The 25,738-nt window shown below is 44.7% G+C and overlaps 2 protein-coding genes and 1 long non-coding RNA gene across 6 annotated transcripts; 2 read left to right on the top strand and 1 right to left on the bottom strand.

Moving 5' to 3' along the window:
* The first annotated feature begins 1,862 nt into the window (after positions 1 to 1,862).
* On the top strand, positions 1,863 to 8,302 carry cyp11c1 (cytochrome P450, family 11, subfamily C, polypeptide 1). 2 transcript variants are annotated; one of them, XM_086038480.1, is made up of 9 exons: positions 1,865 to 2,274; positions 3,352 to 3,507; positions 3,595 to 3,809; positions 4,199 to 4,402; positions 4,609 to 4,766; positions 4,845 to 5,011; positions 6,075 to 6,153; positions 6,231 to 6,440; positions 8,116 to 8,302. In XM_086038480.1, exons 1-9 carry the CDS (start codon positions 2,015 to 2,017, stop codon positions 8,224 to 8,226), a joined length of 1,560 nt encoding a protein of 519 aa, XP_085894606.1. In that variant the 5' UTR covers positions 1,865 to 2,014; the 3' UTR covers positions 8,227 to 8,302. The 2 variants fall into 2 exon arrangements, with proteins under 2 accessions (XP_085894605.1, XP_085894606.1); XM_086038479.1 differs by having other exon boundaries at positions 1,863 to 2,274; positions 3,352 to 3,809.
* LOC147143010 (uncharacterized) lies at positions 5,806 to 8,237 on the bottom strand. The gene is made up of 2 exons (XR_015087879.1): positions 8,016 to 8,237; positions 5,806 to 7,939 (listed from the first exon to the last, which is right to left on the bottom strand). It is a non-coding gene; the product is annotated as an uncharacterized LOC147143010 (long non-coding RNA).
* On the top strand, positions 8,301 to 25,653 carry pklr (pyruvate kinase L/R). 3 transcript variants are annotated; one of them, XM_086038484.1, is made up of 13 exons: positions 8,451 to 8,634; positions 8,953 to 9,047; positions 13,874 to 14,038; positions 14,847 to 14,938; positions 15,014 to 15,145; positions 16,364 to 16,550; positions 17,270 to 17,543; positions 19,054 to 19,204; positions 22,087 to 22,239; positions 22,322 to 22,488; positions 23,481 to 23,547; positions 25,127 to 25,241; positions 25,427 to 25,653. In XM_086038484.1, exons 3-13 carry the CDS (start codon positions 13,900 to 13,902, stop codon positions 25,531 to 25,533), a joined length of 1,584 nt encoding a protein of 527 aa, XP_085894610.1. In that variant the 5' UTR covers positions 8,451 to 8,634; positions 8,953 to 9,047; positions 13,874 to 13,899; the 3' UTR covers positions 25,534 to 25,653. The 3 variants fall into 3 exon arrangements, with proteins under 3 accessions (XP_085894608.1, XP_085894610.1, XP_085894609.1); XM_086038482.1 differs by lacking the exons at positions 8,451 to 8,634; positions 8,953 to 9,047 and adding an exon at positions 8,301 to 8,444; XM_086038483.1 differs by lacking the exon at positions 8,953 to 9,047.
* The last annotated feature ends 85 nt before the right edge of the window (positions 25,654 to 25,738 follow it).

Raw genomic sequence — 25,738 nt, 5'->3', positions numbered from 1 at the left:
CACCTGAAGTGCGTTGGCGGCAAAGTGTCGCTCCCCCGCGAGCTGTCCAAGCTGCTGCGTCCCGACAGCAAGAGCAAGGCTGACGGCTTCAACCTGCTCGACGCCTTCCAAGGCCTTCGCTTGGGCCCGACGGCGGCAGGCAAAGGCTCCAAACGCGGCGGCGCCGCCGCGCCGCAGAGAGGGCGGCCTTGTCTAGTCATGTGACGGACGTGCCGGCGCACCAACTCTTGAGTGTAGTTGCACAAAAATGTCTTTTTGAAATGGCCCTCTCATGGTCAACCACAAACATTGGTGACATTGTTTAATCATACAGTTATGTCTTTATAGGGCAAGGAATCGTATTTGGTCATTTGAGGCAAAAAGGACGCCTGGCCTCTCTCGAAAAGGCAAATACAAACGTGATTTCGTCCCCAGCCAATCAGTCAAAACAGGTAATTGAATATTTGGATTCAAATGTAAATACAATTAAAAAAAACAAAATAATGTACATATACTTTACCGTGTATATCTATCCATACAGTATATATAAAAAAATATTTCAATCGGTGATTTGATTCATAGGATATTAGTTTATTCTGCTGTCTGCAACCAGTTTGGCTTTGCAAATGAGAATCTGTTCTCAATTGCCTTAGCGGAATAAATGAAGGTGACATAAATGAACTATTTCAAAACAATGTTAAATTCCAACGATTATTCATTGTATATTGATTTGAAAATAATGAATGAATGTAACCCAATTGTTTTATTTGTAAACGAATTGTATTAATAATTTCATACAGTAGGATAAGATATTCAGCAGTATTTCTTTTTTTGTAATTATAATTTACACATACACTTAAATTATATGCGTTTTCAAGACACAGACAGATTGAGGGGAAAAATATAGTTAAGAAAAAATCTGTAAAATTGAATATTTTACTAAATTTATTATGTACAAAGAATGTCTTAATATTTGTACAAGTACCCATAAAAGGTGAAAACCACAGGAACCATGTTCATTCATTGACTGTGGTAAAGCAGGCTGGTTGTCATGGCGACATCTTTGCTGTAATCTCCTGCAAGGTGCTGCAGCTATTCTGGCTGCATGCGAGCACTCACAGGGACGCTTTTTCATCACGTGTACAAAATATAGTCAGACAAAAAAAAAAAATTTGCTCGATTATGGAAAAAAATATTAATCGTGGTTATTTTGGTAATAATTGAAATCACGATTATTCAAATGATCATTTATTTTTGGGTACAACAGTTTTACAATGTTGAAAATGCTATTTTTTAAATGTAAAAAATGTTTAAACGTAAAAAATATAAAGACAGATAAATGGAAGTAAGTTCCTTTTGGATAACACAAAATTGATAAAATTAGTTTGTTTTTGTTTTTTTTTAAGGTGCAAATGTATCCATTAGAGTATGATATCCTTGTGTAAACAAACATGGTGCGTTGGTTATAAATAATTTTTTTACGATTATGCCAATTTTGTAATCGTGGAGTGTAATAATCGTAATTGTAATAGAATTTCGATTAGTTGCACAGCCCTATTACAAGTCAAACACAAGAATTAACGATTTAAAATATATTCCGTATGCATTTGAACTTTTTGTATTTATTTTTTTACCTATGACCTGGCCCTGTAAATCTGTCATGTTTTAAATTACTTAATCACAAAAGTTTGTCCACCACTTGTATACTTTTATTTTTTTTTTGTTTGTTCTTTGTTTTTGGTTTCCTCTTGCTTCGAGACTGCAATCGGTGTGTAAATATAGTTTTGTAATTGAAGGAAGCGTCTCAAATGTCATTGAAATGGTGAGCCAAAGTTTCAATAAAGCTTTATTTGTGCATGTGGACGTCGTCTCTGGCGTCTTTTCCGGGCTGCGCTGTCGTGTTTTGTTGTCTTTCTCTTGAACCGTCCACCTCGGCGTCCATAAATCATCAGCCGCTATCTGGACCGCCGCTTCCAAGGCTTCCCGGAGGCGGCAATAAACCGGACCTCACATCTGGCCGGCGCCTGCGAGGAGCATGTCGGCGGCGCTGAGAACGCGCGTCCTGGCCCGGCTTGGCGCCGTCGTGACGGCGGGCGGGAAAGAAGCGGCGAAAGCGGCAAAAGCGGCAAAAGCGGCGGGGACGAGCAGGGGCGGCCGCGTGAGGAGCTTTGAGGAGATCCCGCACACGGGCGCTAACAGATGGCTCAACCTGCTCACCTTCTGGAGGGAAGGTCGCTTCAGGCTGCTGCACAAGCACATGGAGAGCTCCTTCAACACCCTCGGACCCATCTACAGGTACCGCTCGTGTGTGATGATGTGGTATGCTTTGGATCGCCAGCCGATTCTCTCCGAAGAGAACGTTGCCGTATGGTTTCATCTCCGTAGTCAGAAGAACACGACGTGGTATGCTGTGGAACACAAGTGTGTCCTCTCCATAGATGGATATAAAGATAACATGATGTGGAATGCTTTGGATCATGAGCTGGTCCTCTTCATGGATGGATTGGTGGCACATGATGTGGAATGCTTTGGATCATGAGTTGTTTGTTTCCAGTGGATTTAGAAAGTCTTCACGTGTGACTGGTCAACCAGCCACTTCCCTATAAGGATGTGTACACTTGTGCAACTACATTCCCCCAGGTTTTTTTTCATATTTTTTTCTTTTAAAGTCTTCCCTTGTCTAAAATATTTTCCCCCCAATTGATTGTACGGAATATGATTTAAAAAAACATTTTTTAGGTGATCACATAAACCTGGCATTTTGAACAGGGGTGTGTAGACTTTTCATATCCGCTATGAATCACAAATGATGTGGTATGCTTTGGATCATGAGTTGTTTGTGTCCAGTGGATGTAGAAAGTCTTCACATGTGACTGGTCAAACACAGCCGCTTCCCCTCTTATAAGGGTGTGTACACTTGTGCAACTACATTCGCTCAGGTTATTTGTATTTTTTTTTCTTTTAAAGTCTTCCCTGTCTAAAATCTTCCCCCAAATTGAATTGTACAGGATATGATTTTTTTTTTTTTTTTTAAGGCGATCACAAAAATCTGGCATTTTGAACAGGGGTGTGTAGACTTCTCATATGCGCTGTGAATAACAAATGATGTGGTATGCTTTGGATCATGAGCTGATCCTTGAATTGAGATATAGACGACAGACTATGTGAGATGCTTTGGATCGCGGTCTATTTCTCACCATGGACAAGGAAAGATGTGATATGCTTTGGGTTGTTAGATCATCCTCTACATGGGTAAATGACAGGTGATGTGGTATGCATTGGATTATGATCTTGATTGACGCCTGAAGCACGATATGGAAACTTACTTTTACTTTTGGGCATTTACTGTGTGTGTGTGTGTGTGTCTAAAAGGGAGCACCTGGGCCTCCAAAGCAGCGTGAACATCATGTTGCCGTGCGACATCGCCGAGTTGTTCCGCTACGAAGGCCTGAACCCGCGACGGATGGTCCTGCAGCCGTGGGCCATGCACCGGGAGATCCGCGGCCACGAGAAGGGAGTCTTCCTCAAGTCAGCATTGCGCGCGCACCAATGTGCTCACCCCCCCCTGCCCCCCGCCCCCCCCAGCATTACCGACTTTGTCGACTTTGTGGGCAGGAACGGTGCCGAGTGGCGCGCCGACCGTCTGCTCCTCAACAAGGAGGTGATGCTGAGCGCCGCCGTCAAACGTTTCGTCCCGCACATGGACGAGGTGGCGAGGGACTTCTGCCGGATGATGGAGGGCCGGCTGGAGGGCGAGCCCGGCGGGAGGCACGCCAACCGCAGCCTGACCTTGAACCCCAGCCCCGACCTCTTCGCCTTTGCGCTGGAAGGTCAGACTTGACGTAGGAGCCCTTTCTAGACCTTCCGCCGTTGTCCTCGCGAGACGGCGTGAATGCAAAAGTAGTCGCAGTGCTTGACGTTTTCTACATTTTGTTTTGTTCTACCCTTATTCCAAAATGGATTTCATTACGGTATTTGCGTATCGCAGGGGTGACCTTCCAGACAGTAGAGGTTACGGTAGCAATGTGAAATCTGGCCCCCGGGCTGGATTTTGGACATGCCTGGTCCAGACCGTAAAACTTCTTGCAGTGGTGTCGCTAACCTTTGTCAAAAAGGCCCCAAAAAAAGCAAACGTTTGATTTTGTTGTTCAGCCTATTACTGAAAATTTTGAGGAGCCGATCGATGTTGCTAATGACTTGCGTGCCCCCCCGTCCGCAGCCAGCTGCTACATTCTGTACGGGGAGCGCATCGGCCTCTTCTCATCGACGCCGTCCATTGAGTCTCAGAAGTTCATCTGGGCGGTGGAAAGAATGCTGGCCACCACCGTGCCCCTCCTCTACCTGCCCTGCCCCCTGCTGGAGCGCCTGGGCGCCTCCTTGTGGACCCAGCACGCCACTGCGTGGGACCACATCTTCGCCCACGGTAGTGTCACATCAACGCTTCTCCACTTCGAAGTACATTCTTCACTTGTCTGGTGGCGAGGGCAGTTCAAAGTCTGCCTTTTTTTTTTTCTTTTACTTGGAGGTGAATCACTACTTGTACTTTTAGTCTTTTCCAATGTAGTCAATGTGTACTTGTACTTACGTGAGGAGGGATTTCCAGTACTTTTGCCACCTGTGGTCTTGCAGCCGAGACCAGGATGAAGAGGGGCTTCCAGCGCTTGTCTTCCAGAACCGACGCGGGCGAGGTCCCGGGAGTTCTGGGCCATCTCCTGGAGAAAGGCCAGTTGACCCCCGAGACCATCAAAGCCAACATGACCGAGCTGATGGCCGGCGCGGTCGACACGGTGCGCCGCCGCCGCCGCCGCCGCCGCCGCCGCGTTTCTGTTGTGGCGCGTTGACTCATGGCGTGGATTTGTGCTCAGACGGCGGTGCCGCTACAGTTTGCGCTGTTCGAGCTGGCCCGGAACCCCGCCGTGCAGGAGAGCGTCAGGCGGCAGGTGACGCAGTCGGTGGGCCGGGCCCACGGGGACCCTCACAAAGCCCTGGAGGGGGCGCCGCTACTCAAAGGCACCGTCAAGGAGATTCTCAGGTACGAAAATCAGAACATTGCACTTTTTTTTTTTTTTTTTGTCTTCAAGTAATAATCATGTAAAACTAATCCCGGCAAAAATGACAAATCAAAACTTTATTTCAACATATAGATTGTGACAGTTTGGGCTGCAGGACTTTGGGGTAAAGCTGTGTATTTTAATTAGAAAAATTATTCATTTATTAATTCAGAAATGTATTCAATTATTTGTGTTTTGTGTTTGATCTTGTGTGTACAGCAATTTATTATCGCTGCAGTTGTTGATTTCTTTTTTCTTTTTTTAAGTTGCCTAGTAAGTCAAGTTGAGTTGACTTGAGTGAATTTCATGAATAATGATGAATGTATTGCATTGTTATTGTTATTATTCATGCATTGTCATTTTTTATAAATATCGTAAATTATGTTAAAAACTTAATTTTGCATGACCTATTTCTATTTGTTGTGTAATCTTGGTAAAAATGAATAACTAAATAGATAAAAAAATAAATAACGTTGTTGATGTACCTCAAAGCTGGGATGCACGATCAACTTTCAGAAATACTCATTTAAGATTATTTTGGATTTTGTGATTAGAATTATGATTATCACCTTTTCCAAACCGTCTCAAGTATGCAAAAATAATAGATACAAATAGCAATGGATTGAATCAGATTTTTGTCATGCATTTTACCATTACTGAATATCATTTTCAAAATTATTTGTTGAGTCCTGCTTTCATATTTTTGGTTTTAGTATGTAAAGCATGAAGATCTTAAACACATTTCAACATTGTCCAATCATGAATTACTTTCCAGTTGTATCACCTTTTGTTTTATTTTCTTATATTTCTGTATTATCGTCGTGATTCTGATGATTTATCGGTATTCTCAAATGCTGTAGTCTTGAGTATATCAAATAACAATTGAATAGTTTTGTAATTCTATCATTTAACCTGGGATTGTGTATAGAAGCACACTCGAAGCATCTTGAGCCGTCCTTGCTTCGTGTGTGGAACGAGTCCGCTCGAATGAGCCCAACCGCGTGCCGAATGGTCTGAACTCACTTCAGGCATGCGTTGTTCCAGGCTGTATCCGGTCGGCATCACGGTTCAGCGCTACCCAGTCCAAGATCTCGTTCTTCAGAATTACAACATCCCGGCCGGGGTGAGTCACTCGCGTCGACCCATCGCAAGGCCCCACCACGTCCGGAGGCGTCTTAGCCGCGTGTCCTGCGCCCTCAGACTTTGGTCCAGGCGTGTCTTTACCCCATGGGGAGGAGCGCGGAGGTCTTCGACGACCCGCTGACCTTCGACCCGGCTCGGTGGGCCCGCATGCGAGAGGAAAGGACCGAGGGCGGCGGCGCGTTCCGCTCGCTGGCGTTCGGCTTCGGCTCCAGGCAGTGCGTCGGCCGCAGGATCGCGGAGAGCGAGATTCAGCTTCTGCTCATGCACGTGAGTCGTGCCGGCCGCCGGCGCCGTCTTTGCGCATCGGAGATGGTACGGTGACGGGGTGAAACTGGTGGCCTCATAAAACCTTAACTAAACTAAACGCCAGAAATTCTAGGCAAGGCAGTTTTATTTATGTCGCACATTTCATACGCAAGTCAACTCAATGTGCTTCACACAACTAAAAGTGTTTGCAAACAAACGGCTGAAGACATTTAAAGGCAAGGCAAAAAATTAATGTGGAAAAAAACTAAAAGTATATTTCCATTCAAAGACTGTTCGAATAGTTTTCTGAATGTGATTCTTTTCCCGTACAATGCAACCGTTGAACGATACACCAAAGACGTACAACTAATATGGTATTTGAATTTGGCTGTGCAAGGTGTGCAAATTATTTTGGATTTCTCCAATGAGCCGTCAAGCAACTTTTTAAAGCAAAATGACGTAAAAGTCCGTCTTTGCCACAGTGACTCTCCTCTAAGTTTGGCTGCAAGGTGAGCAGAGCTGCTACAGGAAATAAATAAAACAGAGTTAACTCAGTTAATTTTTTTAGTGCGTTATGAAATGAAATTAATCTTCATAGTTAATGCTTTAATTTTGACGGACCTAATTTAAACGCAACGTAAAGAAATAAAAAAAGGAGCTTACCAAAATGGATGACTTCTGAATTGTAAAGCAGGACATACATGGTAAATGTCCAAAAGGTTTTGAAATGATTCGTCTTGGAGGCATTTTTTCAACATTACAAAAACCTCGCATGAAACTAGGGGTGTGTTGACTTTTTATCACCACTTTCGAGCACACATGACGTGCTATGCTTTTATTGATTATTTTGACCTCCTTCTTTAAAAAAGCTATGAGTGTAACTGACGTCAAATCTGCCATTTGGACAGGGGTGTGTAGACTTTAAAAAAAATTGTTTTTTAACAAAGCTGACCTAGCCAAAGCGTGTCTCTTTTAAAGCCCACCCTTGCTTGACGTGGCCGTTGAACTGAACTCTCAAGCACTTTGTATTCTCTCAGGATCTCTTTTAACTCATTAACTGCCAGACATTTTCAGATCCTGTTTTACCCTAACGTTTGAAAAAAAATAGAAAAAAAAATTATAAATAATTCCTGGGATTGAATGGCTGGACTGTGAAAAGACAAGTAAAAACGTTTTTGGCAGTGACTGAGTTAATTAACTAATTACTTTTTTTTTTTTTACACAAGATATTAGGACTGCAGACATGTTTAAATTGGAGGCAATTTCCATCCAAATCAGGTGAGCAGCGTCGGCATGACAACGCTTTGTGTATGTGCCTCCCACTTTTGAAGACTCAAGAAAAAGCAATGGCACGATCGGTTGCTCGGCTGTTTGGCGGTCATGTCTGGCTGCCAATGTGGATTTCGTGATGACGTGACTGCTCACAAAAGTGGCGGGATGAATTTGCAAGTGTCAGCCCAAAGCTTCCAAACTCACCGGGCAGCGTTTCACAGTGCAGATGGACAATAACTCCAAGCGTCCTGCCAAAGCAACCAAAGAGTCTGTAACGGTGGCAAAGAGACGAGATGTTACGCCGTGGCCAAGTAGTCACCTGACCTGAATCCAATTGAGCGAAGACAAAACGACGAGCAGGAAACGATGACGCTTTGCCGGCGTCGAGCAATCAAAGTTTCTCGATTTGTGTTTGTGCGTTCAGATCCTGCTCAACTTCCACCTCAGCGTGTCCTCGACTCAAGACATCGACACCAAGTTGACGCTCATCCTGCAGCCCGAGTCGCCGCCCAGGATCACCTTCAGGATGCTCTGACACGCACGCGTTGCCCCCCCCCCCCCCCCATTCACTTTGTATTCAAAGCAAGTCCAAATAAAGTGTGCTTTCTGTGGGCGGTGGTTTTCCTGCTGAGCAAATGTCTGCCAGAATTGTCCAGTAGGTGGCGCTCGAACTGAACCGGCCCCTCTCGTCCTTTCTTGCCCGGGCAGCTTGTCACCTTTCATTCATGGCCTGCGACTTGCTGCGTCCTACAGGTTGGTTGGGCGCTTCCCTTCCCGTTTCGCTTCTTTCCTCTCGTCCTCGTCGGCCGTCGCTTCGCAACTTTTGCACGCTCACCAGCTGATTGTTTTGCGCACGTTGATGATCGCATTGGATTGGTCACGAGCTGCGGGTGCAACTGGGAAAATATTGGACACCGCGTTGGAGAGGCCGCCGGCATCTAAAGTGAGGATCGCGCGCGTGATCGCAGCTTTAATCGGCTGATTTTGTGATTATGTCACAACAATATGCGCTTTGCGCAGGTTAAATTGTGCTCGTGCGGCGGCTGAGGTGCAAAGGTCTGTTTGCTCTCTAGCTAAAGATTTACGCCTCCAGCTTCCGTCAGCCAGTCTGAGACACGAGTTGCAATAAAAAAAAAAAAAAAAAAGGCAACATGCAGCATGTCAGTTGACATGATTGGCCGCTTTTTGTCAAAGTCAAAACGTGGTGAGAGCAGCCGTGCAGTCGTGATTGTGCTTGCAAACTTTCCACAAATCTCAACAGGAAGCAAGAGACGAGCCGTCGCCTCAGCTTCAACTCAAATCACGTCGGCTCAAAGAAGCTGCTTGAAGTTGAACGCAACTACCTGCGAGTCGCAGGTGCACACATTTTTTTTTTTTTTACATATTTTTTTTACTTTTTATCCCCCACCGCTCAGTTGCTCCAAAAAAAGTTACTTCATATTAATTGTATAATTTTACTCATTTTAAAACAGTTGTGTTTGTTTATCATTTTGCAATTTCATTTATTTTTTTTTACCTAAAAGGGCAAGTCAACCCAAACATATTTTTTTTAACCAGAATATGTTCTATGCAGGCCCCGTAATCCAAACACAACATTCTGATTAATATTACGTTTGTGGAATATGAGAAATCCACCCATTTTTAGCTAGCTCCGGGGCCGGCCATTTTGTCTCTTCTGTCGATTGAAAGCGACATCACAACTGCTCAGGTAACGACCAATCACGGCTCGGCTTCAGAAAACAGGTGAGCCGAATACTTTCTGTAGCCATATACGGTGTGTGTATGTATTAGGGGTGTAAAAAAAACCCAGTTTGAACCGGAAAACCGTTTTTTGATTTATAAGGTGCGAGTGCATCGAATCGAACAGAATCGTTCCACTTTGAAATGTATGGAGATACGCATCGAATTGTCTTTTATAGGATCGATATATCTAAGAAGGAATTGGCACATTTACAGTACTGAGAAATCCATTCAAATGTGTGTAAAATAACCAAAAAGTAATTGCATCATACACTATCGAACTGAGCCATACTATAACGAATCGGAATCTCACTTAGATGAACTGAACTGAATCGTTCCACTTTCAAATGCAACCATCCTTGAATCTTGAATCGTAACTGTATCGTATCGTCTTTTGTGGAGAGATGCACACCCCTAATACATATACAGTAGTATTTCTTAGTTTATATTTTTAGATTAGATTTTTTAAAAAATGTAATCATAAATGATTGACGACCATACATAGCGCTTGCATTTTATGATCGTGCACCGATTGTAACGCGTTTTAAAGATTCAGATTTACTGGATACGTTTAGAAAGAAAATGAGAAATACGATACTCTCAGCAGACATTATTGAACGTATAGTGAGTGTTCAATCAAAAGTCGGTGTAAATATCTGAAAAGTACCATTTTTCATCAGGCCGCCCACCTTTTTTGTGTGTCCCTAATCACCTTTGACAGGAGGGTTCCATTTGATCTCACACATCATGCGTGTTTCAGTTTCTGTGTGAGTTGCGTAATGCTCCATCGATGCCTCAAATAGACAAATGTCACTCTGACCTTACGCGCACCTCCGTGTTGCATGGAAGCCGCGTATTTCCCCCCCCCCCCCCCCCCCCCCCTCCGTTTTTGCAATCTACACGCCCACGTCCTACCGTGGCATGATGTGTGTGTGCGAGTGTGCGTGTGCGTGTCTGTCTGTGTGGTGGGGTTTCAGAGGGTTAATGAGAGAGGCAGGTAGAGGCGTGGCTACATGACTTAGATTATGACAAGTGTGTGAGCTGAGTGGACGCAAGCAGTTAAGACAAAGGGGACATTTTAGAAGACGTCCAAAATAATTTGACGCAGATTTAAAAAAAAAAATCAACTAAAGCAACAAGAAGAGCTCGGTGGTGTCAAAATGGGTGAGTGATTCTCTCACTTTTTTTTTTTTTTTTTTGAATCACATCTTTTGTCATCACGTGGGCCTGCTTATGAAGCCAAAGTCAGCTGCAGTATTTGTTTTTTTTTAAAAACGCAGTATTGCCTTGAGATCAAAACACTGGTATCTCTCACAACATCTTTTTCTATTGAAATGAATACAAATGCCATTCATCCGTTGTACCCTCCTCACAAGAAAAAAAAAAAATTGTAGTCGACTATAACGTGACTGATTATGACATGAACCTAACACCAAAAGCAGGACTGAAGAGGTTTTGACATTGAATATGTTTGAGCAAAAATTGGGCTGTGCTGAAAGTGTTTTTGTTCTTCCTCTTTCAAATCTATACCGTCTCAAACTAGTGTGCCGCTAGTCAGCTAGCTATCTAGTGGCCAACAGTGGAATTGCACCCAAAATAGACTGCAGGCACAAGAAAATTGAGTTCAAAAATTGTACACGCTGAAGCCTCTCTTTCCATGAATTGTTCAATATTTGCCAAAGTGACGATTATTGCGCTCATATCTGCAAGTCAAAGCGAAATGGGCCAAATAATGCCTCGTTTCTTGACGGGGTCACCCGTGTTTTACATAATTTAAAATAAAGGCGGTCTTTTTTGTCCTGACAATTGAACTGTTAATCCTCTACTGGTAAAACTTTGCATTTATAATTTACACTCTTTGTAAATATCATTCCCAGGGGGGTAAAAAAATAGTGCCCGTCTATAAGCCGGTCCGCCTCTAATTTTAAAAGGGCTTCCGTCAGTGATTTCGACTAAGCTTTCATAACTCATTCCCCCCCGCCCCCCCCCCCCCCCCCCACACACCCCTACCTTGCTGGACGACATTTGAACTGAAATAGTGACTCGCTGCGCTTTGTAAGCCTGTTCACAGCCTGGTCCATCACTCAAATCTGTCCCCCAAGCAACAACAACTCACTATTTTCAACAAAAAAAAAGAAAAAGAGGTGACCAACTGACACAATAAAGCAGAGGCGCCACCGTGTGGCGTGACACCGTACTACAACAACTGACTGAATACAAACGGTAGAGCAGCACATAGACAACACTCACAGGCATATATTCCTTGTCCTCTGCGAAGAACGACCGATATTACTGCAGCTTACTGACGAACTGTTTTATTGTGCCCCCTGTCAAGTTCAGTTCAATTTTTGTATTTTTAGACTTTCCCCGGTGAATGAATAACGTGACATTGAACTCCACGATTTTGTGGTTGGGTGTGTCCATTTTGGTGAGGAGCGTTGAAGCAGCACACCCGAGTTCCAAATGCTGATAAGAAATCTTCCCACAAGCAGATAACACGTCTTATTGCCCTAACGACTTGTAAAGCTCAGCGTTTGGAGCCACTGACCTCATTGCTAAAGGGCAACGCAGCATTTGGGGCATTAAGGCCATCCCAAAACAAATGTCTTAAGTGCAAAAAAAAAAAAAAGTGCTATTGACACTTTTGCCACAAATGTATTCCCCTAAAATTATTTTAACATCAATTCATTATGACTTTATTCTTATAAAATTGCTCTCTTATCCAAGTAAAACGTGTCGTATATTCTCACAAAACGGTGACATTTACCTCACGGTATTGCACGTACGATGATAATATTCTGCCTGTAGTCTCGTAAGACTTTCAATTTTCTTCCCAGGAAATTCTTCCTCCCGATATTTTGTCACCTTCTGCTGAGTGTTTTGTCCCCCCCCCAGAGATGTAAACTTTAGCGCTTGAGTGGCAAGTAGCAGTGCTGTTTTTCTTTTCCTTCGAGCATGAACATCATGTAAATGCGTTTGGCGTTAAATGTCACCCCCCTCGGGGTGCTTCCATCTGACTCAAACGTGCAAACTCGCTGCTGCCGCCGCCGGAGCGGGATATTGATTTGGAACGTCCGTCTTCCATTCATAACCGCCTGGGCTGGCTCCATTTATAGTTGACATCTCGTCTGGGCAAATTACGGCTTGTGGGCCAGACGAGGCCCTTTGGGAGTATTTGAACAGTTAAAAAACAAAACAAAAAAAAAACATTTGAACTACAAACTGCTCATAGTATATGATAATAATTCTGTCATCACACACACAAGTCGATTGGCTCCCTCTTCAGTCACACAAATTCACAAATCCATTGCCTTCACCGGCAAACACAATCTTGGCTACATGCTCACCATGCATACCACCACCCGCACTCACTGTTCCGGCAGTTTGATCACCGCTTCACTCCCAGAATCAAAAATGCTTTTTCTTTTCAATTTTCCCACGCAAACGATTGGAATTGATTAAACTCACCTCACTTCACTCACTCCAATATCATCATTTACAAAAAGTTAGCGAGGGAGAATTGACGATAGCTGAACCTGTTTTGAGCCTGTTCTCAACCTTTTATTCACCGTAGGCTGTGACGTAACGTGATGTGGAAATAGGGCACGTGGAAATAGGGCACTACTCTATATCACATCGTGCAGTTTGTTGTGGTTTAGCACTTATTTTTGCTCAGTTTCACTCTGCAGTCAGATCTGATTTGCAAGTGTGAATCTGTTCTCAGTTGCCTTACCTGGATAAATAAAGCTTATGCAACAATAAGAGAAATAGAGTATGACCCTCGTCTGGCTTGAAAATGGCCCCCGATAAGGAAAAAGCTGGACGGAAATGTGTCTGAGTGTCTCTGGCTTGTGTTACTGCCCCCAAGTGGCCAACAGTCCATCTACAGTAGCCTCCACTCCCAGTATTCAAATCATGACACGCTCATGAATGCTAATGATGATTTTCTCATTCACTTGGCAGTTGACTAATGAACATGTTCTGCATGTCCTTTTCCAGCCTGACACACAAGATGAATACAGAAATGCAATTCAATTAGCGCGACTGATACTTCAGGCAGCCGTGTGTACACATACTTAGGCCGCCGTTGCCTTTCCTGTTTGAGCTAATAATGATGATATTTATCCTGGTGAGGCCACACGGTCTTTCGCTATGCCGCTGGCTTCAGACAGCCCAGTAAGTAAAACGAGGCCCAACCAAAGCAAATACAGGCGCGCAGTACACAGCTAAGCTAAAAGCCCGCGCCGCTACCTCAACGCTAACTCTTCTGAAGACTCCGGCGAGTGAGTTTTTACTAAGGTTCGGCTGTTGGAAAACGACAGTTGCTTGTTTACTTTCGTCGGCTGGTAATCAATAACGTTAAGTCGAGGTAGCGCTCTGTGAACTTTTTGTGCCAGGCCGTGTCGGACTGTCAACTATTTCCATGTTTTGTACATGCGCAGCTCGCATCAGACGCTACTCGGAGGCCATGACGCTGCCCGACTCTTTCATCCAGCGCCAGCAGCTGGACGCCAGCATGGCCGACACCTTCCTGGAGCACCTGTGTCTTCTGGACATCGACCAGGAGCCCATCACGGCACGCAACACCAGCATCGTGTGCACCATCGGTTAGCAACACACATGCCTGCCGTCGACAGCACTCGCACTCTCGCTCTCTTGCTCTCGCTCTCTCTCGTCGTCCGTTGCCGTGCGTTCACTGAGGAGTGAGCAGCAGCTCGTCAGACGCGCTGCTCACGTTGCGGTCGGCCAACTGTCGCAGCTTTGACTCCTTGACAGATTGGGCCTGATTCGTCCAAGAAAAACGACATCGCGTTGAATACACTGTAAAAAACAAAACAAAAAAAAACAATTGCTGTTCTTACTGAAAAACGCCGGTAGCTGTGGTTGTCGAAAAGCTACCGTTTAATTGCGGTAACACATTTTCAACATCAACAGTACAAAATGTCCTGCTACTGTTTATTTTACACTTAAATAATGTACTTAATTCATGATTTTACCGTTAAAAAAAGGATTCACATTTTTCAAATCAATGTTTTACCTGAACATTGACATTAAACAAATATTATTTCTATGGTAAAATACCGGCAGCTAAACTCTACCGTTAAATTACAGTTTTTACATTTGCGGTAATAAAAATATTTACTACGGTCACATACAATTTTACATTTTATGGCTTTTGACTGTTGCTCTTCGACAGTTTTTTAAACGTAATTTCGACGAACTTTTTTTTACAGTGTAAAGTCATGTATCCCACTGGGACAACTTAATTCTTTATGATAATTATTTATTTATTTATTCATAGTCATGAATTCCAGTACATAAGTTGTATCACTTGCGTGTGACAAGGTACCAAAGTATTTTGAAAAGTGCTATGTAAAAAAAAAAAAAAATCGACTTTCCTCCTTCCTTCCTCAGGTCCCGCCTCCCGATCCATTCCCAAACTCCAGGAGATGGTCAAAGCCGGGATGAACATTGCACGGTTGAATTTCTCTCACGGTTCCCACGAGGTGCGTGCCCATGCGACATTCTCCCGCATTTTGCTCTCTCGTAATGCTCGCGATGTGTTCTGGATTGTCTGTTAGTACCACAGCCAAACCATCAAGAACATCCGCGAGGCCGTGGAGACGGTCACGTCCGACCCGTTGTACTATCGGCCCGTGGCCCTCGCCTTGGACACCAAAGGACCCGAGATACGCACTGGATTAGTGAACGGGGTAAACACACAACACAGGACACCCATTATTTTTCGCAATTGGAAACAGTTCCCAGGTTTCTTCTTCTAACATGTCGAAATCCCCCAAGGATCAAAATGATATGAATACCTCATATTTCATGTTGCAATTAGACTGTTTTTTTTTTTAGCTGCTGAGCCCTCGGCGAGTACGAATTTTGTCACCATGACGACTAGTGGTAGGGTGTGCTCCACTTGTGGACCCCCCTCCCGCCCAAATTGCATTTTTGAAGCTATTCAGAAGTTGACGTGCTGTTGTGTTTTGGATGGTTGTCCTGCTGCAGAAGCTAAATGCCCTTCAACTTGTCACCAACTGCTGGCCGAATGTTCTTCCTCAGAATTTTCTGGTAAAAAGCAAAATTCAATCACAGCAAAAGTAGTCCAGGTCCTGAAGGTGCGAAGCAGCCCTTCATAGGACCTGGGGGATTTCCCTCGGGGGATTTCTGAGTCATAGTGCCTCTGCATGGAAGAGGTTCAGACGGTGTAGTCCGACTGTTGCTTGAAAGGGGCTGTGGATCTTCACCCAGCCCTGCTGATCATGTCATGGGCTGTTAAACTCGGTTATTCTGTAAATGGGTTATAATGTAAAGGTGGAAGTGCGGTTACAAAGTCAATTTTCATACGTCCACTTTATTAGTGCTGTGATCTTTCTGCGTATTTCATCTTGCTAACAACAACAGGCAGCTGTTGTTGTTGTGTGCTATTTTGGGCCACGTTCTCATGTTCTACTACTTTGAGTGCACTTAGCGCGCAAGCTGTTGGACACCTTTTCATGTCTTGATTGGATTACTGAACGCTCTGCGTGACGCACGCGCCGCACACGGATTCTCCACCGTCGCAGTTACGTCGCCATGGAGAAAGTACAGTATACAAGTGTTAACACATTTGGCATTTGGGCGTGCTAACAAGCCATCCTGCCATCTGAGTCCAACTTTAAATGGAGCAGATGGCGTTTTAGCTCATCGTCGACTGTCATCATGAGTCATCATTTGAGCCGCATATGGAGAAAGTTTAGGAAACACACAAAACGCCACGACGGAGGATTATTATTATTTGTTTTGGCTATGAAAAGGCAAAAAAACTGATTTGGTCATTTAAGTTGAGTGAAAATGGATGCCACGTGCCTCATTATAAAAGCAGGACGCCGAGGCGTGTGTAGTGATGTGTGCGAGCGCTCCCACACGTGTGTTTGTTTGTGAAGAAAGTGGAGGATGAGGTGAAGCTGGAAAAGGGCAGCCACGTTCGCGTGCTGACGGCGCAGGCTGACAAAGACTCCACGGACGGCAAGAACATCTGGGTGGACTATCCCGGCCTACCGCAGGTCGTGAAGGGGGGCGGCGAGATCTACATCGACGACGGCCTCATTGGACTTAAAGTCGTGGAAACGGGTACGCAAAAGATTGCCGCGAAAACCTCCAAGGCCAAACAACATTTAAGGTGAAGTCAAACGTTTTCTTTTGTTCTGTGCCTACGACTCGTGGGGGCCGCATAGAACATATGATTGGAAAGAAACAATTTTGATTTGTGATGGAGTGGTTGGTTGCAAAGCCAGGAGGTGCTGGGCAGTTCCACTCCAGTCCAGTAGGTGGCGACCTGACTGGATCAGGTGGGTCACTGGCCCACTTGTTTAAGAAATTTGAGAATAAATGGATTGATCAATGAAACATGAATCATAGTAAATACAAAGTTTAAAGTTCATTCCTCATGAAAGGAAATTTTACTAATTGAAACATTTACGAAGAGAAATGACTCATAGAAAAACAATGTGTAGGTTATGCTTTATAACCTGTATTATGAAACATCATTGAAAACAAACAATCAATTTAAAGCTCATATTTTGTTAGAATGTATGTTAATTCATAATAAATGAATATGTTGTGTGTTATGCGATACAACTGAAAAAAGCATTCCATTTAAAGCTCACTTCTCATATTTGCTAATGAATGAATAATAAACCAAATTGCTGTATATATAATGTATTACACATTGTAATGGACAAGTACAAAAGAAATCCAAGTAAGCGAAGGCAAATTTGTCTTCCCAAGATATTTGCTAATCACAAGTAGTCCGATTGCACTGCTGTTGCCAACGTCTGGGCGGCGCGCAGGTCCCGACTGGGTGGACACGGTGGTGGAGGCCGACGGCGTCCTGTGCAGCCGCAAAGGCGTCAACCTGCCCGGCTGCGACCTGATCGGCATGCCGGCGGTCAGCGAGCAGGACGAGGCCGACCTGAGGTTCGGCGTGGCGCAGGGCGTGGACATCGTCTTCGCCAGCTTCATCCGCTCGGCGCAGGACGTCCGCCACGTGAGGCGAGCCCTGGGCCCGCACGGGAGGAATATCAAAGTGATCAGCAAAGTGGAGAGTCGCCAAGGAGTCCAGAAGTGAGTCGGCCTTGACGCCGTTGACAGAGGCGCGTCCCGATTCATCACCGGCCGTGACGATAAAAGCAGCGACGTAGCTTTCGAGGCTTATGAGCTGGCAGCCGTTCAACTTTTTCATGGCGCCGACACTGTCGTGGATTTTGTCGATCAGCTCCTTGTTAGAGGACAGCGAGATGTGCAAAACAATTTGAAACATTGAACAGTTTGCATTCAAAAGTTTTGAGACGGTCAAATGAAGTTCACCTGTAAATGTTACTGTGCACTTTAAAAATACAATTTAGTGTTCTTGTTGTTATGTCTCTGAGGGTTAAGGTTAGTCTAACCCAAACCTAAGCGGACGAGTTCAACTATCTTGGGGTCTTGTTGATGAGTGAGGGCGGGGAAAGGAGCGGGAGATCGACAGGCGGTGCATCGTCGGCAGTGATGCGGACTCTCTAACGGTCTGTCATGGTGAAGAAGGAGCTGAGCCGAAAGGCGAAGGTCCCGATTTACGATTTTCGATCAAGGCTTCAACCATCAAGCGGCTGAAATGAGGTTCTTCCGCGGAGTGTCCTGGTGCTCCCTGAGAGTTAATGAGAGAACCTCGCTCATCCAAGAGTAGCTCAGGGTCGAGCCCGCTGCTCCTCCACATTGAGAGGAGCCAGATGAGGTGGCTCGGGCATCTTGTTCGGATGCCTCCCGGATTCTTCCCTGGTGAGGTGTTCCGGGCGCGTCCCACTGAGAGGAGGACTTTGTCTCCCGACCGGATCGGGAACGCCTCGGAATCTCCAGGAGCAGCTGGATGAAGTGGCTCGGGAGAGGGAAGTCCGGGCTTCCCTGCTAAAGCTGTTGCCCCTTGACCCGGCCTTGGATAAATGCAAGAGAATGCACGGCTGGACATTTGAAGTTCATCTTGAACTTTGATCTGCCCCTAATTTTTGTGACCGGTGTCCGAAGAAGCCGCTAAATGTGAAGTGGAGAAAAAGATGCGAAAGCCGGCCTGCAGTTGAGTGAATGATGAGCAGCATTTGGAAAGGGCCGATTTCCTGCAGCGGCGGCCAGTAGCCGAGGGCGCGCGGGTTCATGACGCGGCGCTGACAGCGGCGTTGATGGCCGCCTGCCAGCTGTCACGGAGGTGACGGCGTCTGTCAGCTGGCGCTTGCTCTCACTTCTCGCAATCTGCCCGCGTGACATACGGCCACCGCTTAATGTATCCCGACACAATTTACCATCGCGATCCCACGCCCGCCATTACTTATCCGCCGCCGACTTTGCCGGCGGCCGTTTGTGATGATCGATTTCTCCTGCGCGTCTCATGAATATTTAACTCCGTGCAATTACGACGGCGTATTTGTCATAACTGTCTCATCTGCGGCGCGCTTATTTTGGATGCGCGTCGCGTGAGTCAGAGAGGACGTTACGGGGAAATATTCTATTTTTGCTCTGATCCCAAACATGAAGCCACCCTCTCTCTCTCTCTCTCTCTCTACCCCCCTCCCCGCCTCCCCCTCCTCACTCATCTGTGTGTCAGCATTGAGGAGATCTTAGCGGAAAGCGACGGCGTGATGGTTGCCAGGGGCGACCTGGGCATCGAGATCCCCGCCGAGAAAGTCTTCATCGCCCAGAAGATGATGATTGGTCGCTGCAACTCGGCCGGCAAGCCTGTCATCTGTGCCACGCAGGTCAGAGCTGGCCCGCGCCAGTACGGGCGAGGTTTTGCCCAAGGAAATGTCTTAACGGCATTCGCATTGGCGTATGATGAACACGGGCACATTCTTTGAATTATTTCTGCTCGTGCGCAACGGCGCTAGTGGGTTCCGGACGTGTAAATGACTAAAATAAGAATGAACTCAACATTTTCGTTGACCTTGCTGTACACACATTCTGTACATTCATTCTTATTCCCACTCAAACACAACTGCATAAATGAGCCTTTACAACCATTAAATGTCTAATTAGGCTAAAAAAGAATAAAAGCCAACATTTGTATGGAATATATGCAAATTCTGTAGATTTCTTCTCATTGGCGCATTCCCATACCGGCGGAAATGAGGTTTTCAGGCACATTTATCATCTACTAAAACAAATCTAATCAACATTTGCATTACAATGTCATGAACGCACACGCACACATTCCGTGACTTCAATCTCATTTCCACTCAACGTACAAACATTTTGAACTCATCACTGCAAGTAGATGTCAGACAAAAGTAAAATACTCAAGATTTACTGGAGTGACTGTAGACACCTATATGTAGTTCGTCCAAAAATAAGATTTCAATACAAATAATCAGCATATAAATCGGCACAAAATCAACAGACAACCTTCTGTCAATTGATTGGTATTTCCCCACACATATTTTTTTTCGGCCAATTACATATCCAAAACACTAAAATAACCTGCACCTGTTTTATGAATTAATTTGAATTTATTTACACAGGGGCCAAACTATTTGCGTGGGGGCCAATCAAACGTTCAATAACATAAAATAAAGATATGATTTGAAAAATATTTACTTTATTTATGATTTTTTTATCTCATTATTTTTTTTTCAATTTGAAAGTAAATGATTAAAAGGAATGATCATTTTACTAGGACGGAAGATCTTACATTTATTATCAAGTTTGGAGGCAAGGCTAGAACAAATGAATGGCATATCCGTTCATTTCAATGGGGGAAGATGATTTGAGATATGAATGTTTTAAATTACATGGAGCATGGTCATGGAATGAATTAAACGCGTATCACAAGGCACCACTTTACTACAATAAGAATGCTGAATTGTATTTTTAATCTTTTGTTTTTATTTCTTACTATGCTGGTCCGTCTTAATGTGAAACTGGTGAAAATTGTTGTGGACCGCTGTACTGTGTTGAAAAAAAAAAAAAAATCAATCAAATCATCAATTGACTTTGGCTTCACCACATTACAGTCGACTGCCAGAAAACCTTTAGTTGTACATCCCTTAACATTCCGCACACATGCAAAAAATATTGGCCTCATAAAAGTCAAACAAAATTTGAATAATATGCACACACATTTTCATATGATGAACATTTTTCCTGTGCCTTTTAATTTCTCTGCTCATGCAACAAGAAGTAAGGGTTCAAGCCAATCAAATGTCTTTATAAACGTGGCCCTTCCTAAAATGATAAAGATGAACACGCGCAAACACACACAGTCTCCGAAATATTTTTCAAACAACATTCAACCAAGCAACAAGCAAGCAAATGAATGGCATTCTCATTCAAGGAATGCATCCCTCGTTGTGAATCCATCCTTACATCCTCTACGCGCACGCACACGCGCACACACATCCTCTCCCCGCAGCCATGTTGAGTCACAGGGCTATACGCATTGTTCATGCTCCACTTGCTGACTCTTGGCGAGCGTGTTTACACAGCGGCTTCGCCACACCAACTTCAGCTAAAACGATAACGCCGCTTTGCATCGGCAGGATAGCGCCGGCGTCTTGAATACGGGCAAAAGTATCGTCTCTCAGGCGACAGGCTGAGACATCTCCTTTTCCGACCGCCTGCCTTGCATCTTGACTCAAATTGCACGACTGCGAGTGAACTCTGCGCCACAAAGATATCAATACATGTGCGCTCGAGACATTCATTTAGCATGCATGTATCAAACTCAAAGTGGTGAGTTCGATGTTTAATCATTTCTTTTTATTTGCTTAAAGAGGAAGTCAACGCAAACATTTTTTTTTTCAAGAATATGTTCTATGGAAGCCCACTAGTTGAAACACGGCATTCTGATAAAGTGTTAATGCACTCGTTTTTCACCATCTCTGGGGGCGGCCATTTTGTCTTCTGTTGACTGAAAATGACATCACAACTGCTCACAACCACCAATCACGGCTCAGGTTCAGAAAACGGGTCAGCCGCGATTGGTGGTTGTGAGCAGTTGTGATGTCATTTTCAGTCGACAGAAGACAAAATAGCCGTCCCCGGAGATGGCTAAAAACGAGTGCATTAACAAACGCAAAATTAATCAGAATTCCCTCGTTTCAACTTGTGGGCCTGCTGGGAACATATTCTTGAAAAAAAATATGTTTGGGTTTGTTCACACGAGGAAATCATAGTTGATTTATTTTTTATAAATAATAACTAATTTTAAAATTTTGTTTGGCCCAAAAGGAACTTACATAATTATCGCGTTTCAGAGAAATTTGTCTTCATATTTTTTACGTTTAAACATTTTCTTGTTTTGTACCAAAGAATAAATGATCCTTTGAATGATCTTGATTTCAATTATTACCAAAATCATTGTGATTAATAATTTTCATAATCGAACAGCTCTAATGGATAGTCTACTTAAAAAAATGCATATGGATCCAGATGTGCAACCGCTACATGAAATAAAATGGCGTAAATTCATCACACGATTTTTGAATATTTTTAGTGTAGCATTCTGCATTGATGTGGTCTCACCTGCATGCTGAACGGCCTCTTGAAGGCATCCATGACTAAGTTGTGGCTCCGATGAAAAGTCGGAAGTTTGTCCAGCTAACGTATTGTGTGTGTGTGTGTGTGTGTGCGTGTGCATGCGCAGATGCTGGAGAGCATGGTGGCCCACCCGCGGCCCACGCGAGCAGAGGGCAGCGACGTGGCCAACGCCGTGCTGGACGGAGCCGACTGCGTTATGTTATCGGGCGAGACCGCCAAGGGCCTGTTTCCCGTGAAGGCAGTCGCCATGATGCACTCGGTGCGCGCGCGCGCGCGCGCGTGTGCGTCCGTGCTACACACGAAACCCTCGCCTGCTGACCGTCTTTGTCTGGTGCTGTCAGATTTGCAGGGAGGCGGAGGCGGCCATTTTCCACCAGCAGCTATTCGAGGAGTTGCGCCGCCTGACTCCGCTTTCCTCCGACCCAACAGAGGTGACGGCCATCGGGGCCGTCGAGTCGTCCTTTAAGTGCTGCGCTGGCGCCATTATCGTCCTCACCAGTAGTGGCAGGTGGGCACTCCAAAACTATTGGTGAAAAAATGTAGACGGTGGTGCCTTCAGATGCAAGTTAGCCGATAATGTTAGTCAGCGTTCTTCAAAAAAGAGGCTTCGAGCAGTTTCTGTCAAAAAAAGCATCCCAAAAAAAAAATACACATTGACTATTTAAAACAACTACATAGCCTCTGCTACTGGAATGCTAACATACAATGGGAAACACCACAGGCGCATTGGCTAACAATTAGCATCTCTGTGGCAGGCTTGTTACCTTTTCAGCAACGGATATAAGAACACAAACAGTGCAGCAACACATGTTGACAGATCATAGAACAATACTCATTGGCATACATTTTTTTTTATCATCTGCAAAGACTGATTAATATCACTGCTGCACTGAAAATCTGAGAGAGGAGCTGAGGTTCTGGTGCAGTATATCAGTACGTCTGTGTTATACTGCCCCTAGGTGGCCAAAGTTTGCACACCAGAATGAATAGCACAAATTAAGAGTGGCCAAAACTGTTTCGATTTTTTTTTTTCCAATTAGTTATGCCACTACGGTTAATTTTACTTAATGACAGTACTTGCACAATATGTATGTTTTTACAAATAGTTGCACAACACTCAGTCTATTACTTGTGTTTCATTGATTTGCAGCCTGACGCTGTTTGAACTACAACTTCCAGTCATTCTGTTTAATATTCCCTGAAAGTTATTTATTTACTTGTTTTTTTTTTTAAGAGCAGCCAAGCTTTCAAAAACAACCAACCAAATGTTTGTCATATCTCCCTAAGGAAATCAGCAGACGGAACAAATGCACTTTTCTGATCTCAGGCCCTCCGGGATGATTGTTTTGATTGTGTTTAGCCGTATGTTTTGTGTATGCAAACAGATTGACTGGAATGACCTCCCCCTTGCAGGCATGATAAACGTGACAAAAACGTGACGCGCTCACAGTCATGGATGCTGACCGTTTGTGTTTTCCTTGCACGCGCGCGCGTGTACAGGGCGGCACACCTTCTGTCCAGGTATCGGCCCCGCTGTCCAATCATTGCAGTCACCAGGAGCCCGCAGGTACGCGCACCTCAATCATAACAAGCCGTCTGCCTTGGAAATGATTCCGCAGCCGCGACCGGTGTTTTTGTTAGCGTCACGGCCGCACAAACGAGCAATCGCTCGTTTCAAACGCAAAGTGCGTTTACAAGACGAGCTGTCTCACCCAGCTGGCAAAATGAACAAATATGCCTTGGCCTCCAGGGGGCACTGAACAGCGGTTAAAAAAAAAAAACAACCTAAAAAAACTCCAATATAATTGTAATAAAACGAATTACTTTCAACTCTTAAAATGGAAATGCTATCTTCGATTTCAAACGTAAAGCAATTCCTGCTTAATATGACTTTGCCCAAACACACTAAACTATGTAATGATGTCATCGTCATGGGAATGACGCTCTTATTAGTTGATATATTTTCTTTAGTTTCTGCTTTTAACCCTCAATCAAAATGCGACTCCTTTTTACCTCACTCATCATATATGTGAGCTTTGTAATCCACGTTGCTCAATTTGCTACACTTCAAATTGTCAAAAGCATGTTGAACTTGACATCAGTGTATGCACATATTATTATTATTATTATTAACAGTCCATAACTTAACATTCTCATATTGAACTGCAGTTGACTATTTCTTTGCCTCTGCTAAAACAAAGTTGTATCTACTCTTAACTGCTGGCTCCAAAAAAACAACAACTAAATTTTGGTCAAACATTGGACCGACCAAAATTGTTGTTTTTTTGACCCAGCAGTTTTAAGGCTCTAATATGCATATCAGGAAAATATAATTGCACAGTGGACAACACGTTACCTTATAAATTCAACAATGTTTTTTATTTGACTTTCTTGTCCATTTTTTTGTTGTTAACTAGCTAGTTTGAAATGTAGGCCACGAGTGGATTATAAAGGTGCACACTTGTGAGTCATGTGTCGTAAATGCACACGGGCGCCTTCTCCGCACGCTAGGCAGCGCCACCCGAAGGCCAGCGGTCAGGTGAGTCATCCGCAGCGTCTTCTCCGCGCCCGGCGTGGTCGCGCTGAAGGCCGCTAGCGGGGCTCCTTCCAGCCGCCAAGCTGCATCCGAAGGCGCTAGCGAGGTCAAGCGGGCCGTCTCAATGCTCCCGCAGGTTCAAAGTGGCAGGATCTTGATTTCAAAGTTATTTTTAATCATCTTCAGATGCAAGCCCAGAAGATTACTGGAATATAGTCGAATTACAGGCAGGAAAATGAGAATTTCCTTCAGAGGACATCCGTTCATCGATCCTGTTTAGGGTGAACTCATACGTGAGCATCATTAGAATGTACAGCAAATGTCTTTTTAAATGAGCAAGAGGAAATGTGCATACTCAATGATGAGTAAAGTTGTTTTGTTTTGGCCGGCAATACCGACTTGACGCCACCGCCGCTCTTTTCCTTCAATGTCGCCTGGCAAACCGTCCGAGGCGGCTGGGCGGTGAGCGTCCGAGGTCCGTCAAACGTCCGTACCGTTTTGGTGGACCTGAGCATGTTGGCTCAGAGTTTTCATGTCTTGACCAGGCCAAATCTCTCGCAGCGAAAATTGCGGCTCGGTGGCCAATAAGCGGAGCTCTGTCGTTGTTCAGGTGGCGCGTCAGTCGCAGTTGCTGCGAGGAGTCTTTCCGGTCCTCTTCCACCCTCTACCGGCGCCCGTGTGGGCCGACGATGTCGACAACCGGGTCAAATTTGGAATAGACATAGGTGAGCTTTTTTTTTTTGTTTTGTTTGTTTGTTTTGGCCACTGACCTCGCAATATGGAATGCGTTCACTTTAAAAGACGAAACGCGGCACGCGTTCCGACCAGTTTGAGCTCCGTCACATGAAGGTGGCGCTGTGGTGAATCGAGGACTCGTGTAATGCTTTCTTCTCTTTCTTGCGCGGCGCAGGCAAGGCGAGAGGATTCTTCAAACAGGGTGACATGGTGATCATTGTGACCGGCTGGATCCCGGGGTCGGGTCACACGAACATCATGAGGGCCGTCAACGTCACCTAAGCGTCAGCGGCCAAACACTTCACACCGGCGACATGTGTTAAGCTAGCTAGCATTCCCACTCAGGCGTTCACGTTTTCAAAGCAATAACTCCCATTAAGCCAATAAAACTTGAAGAACTCATGACGTCTCCTCAGCTCGTCTCCCTTTGGCCGTCCACTCTCACGTTGGCTGTCTCTCTTTTGCGTGCGAGTGATAAAAATGAAAA

This window comes from Filicampus tigris, chromosome 8 (genome assembly GCF_054856515.1).
Source record: "Filicampus tigris isolate MCC_2025a chromosome 8, RoL_Ftig_1.0, whole genome shotgun sequence".
Classification (NCBI taxonomy): domain Eukaryota; kingdom Metazoa; phylum Chordata; class Actinopteri; order Syngnathiformes; family Syngnathidae; genus Filicampus; species Filicampus tigris.
This window is presented reverse-complemented; position numbering and strand designations above follow the sequence as displayed.

Coding starts and splice junctions, on each gene's coding strand:
- pklr (XM_086038482.1), top strand. CDS start 8,417: ATGGCCTGCGACTTGCTGCGTCCTACAG. Junction 14,939..15,013: donor TCTCTCACGGTTCCCACGAG/GTGCGTGCCCAT, acceptor ATTGTCTGTTAG/TACCACAGCCAAACCATCAA. Junction 16,551..17,269: donor ACTTAAAGTCGTGGAAACGG/GTACGCAAAAGA, acceptor GGCGGCGCGCAG/GTCCCGACTGGGTGGACACG.
- cyp11c1 (XM_086038479.1), top strand. CDS start 2,015: ATGTCGGCGGCGCTGAGAACGCGCGTCCTGGCCCGGCTTGGCGCCGTC. Junction 2,275..3,351: donor ACCCTCGGACCCATCTACAG/GTACCGCTCGTG, acceptor TGTGTCTAAAAG/GGAGCACCTGGGCCTCCAAA. Junction 5,012..6,074: donor ACCGTCAAGGAGATTCTCAG/GTACGAAAATCA, acceptor GCGTTGTTCCAG/GCTGTATCCGGTCGGCATCA.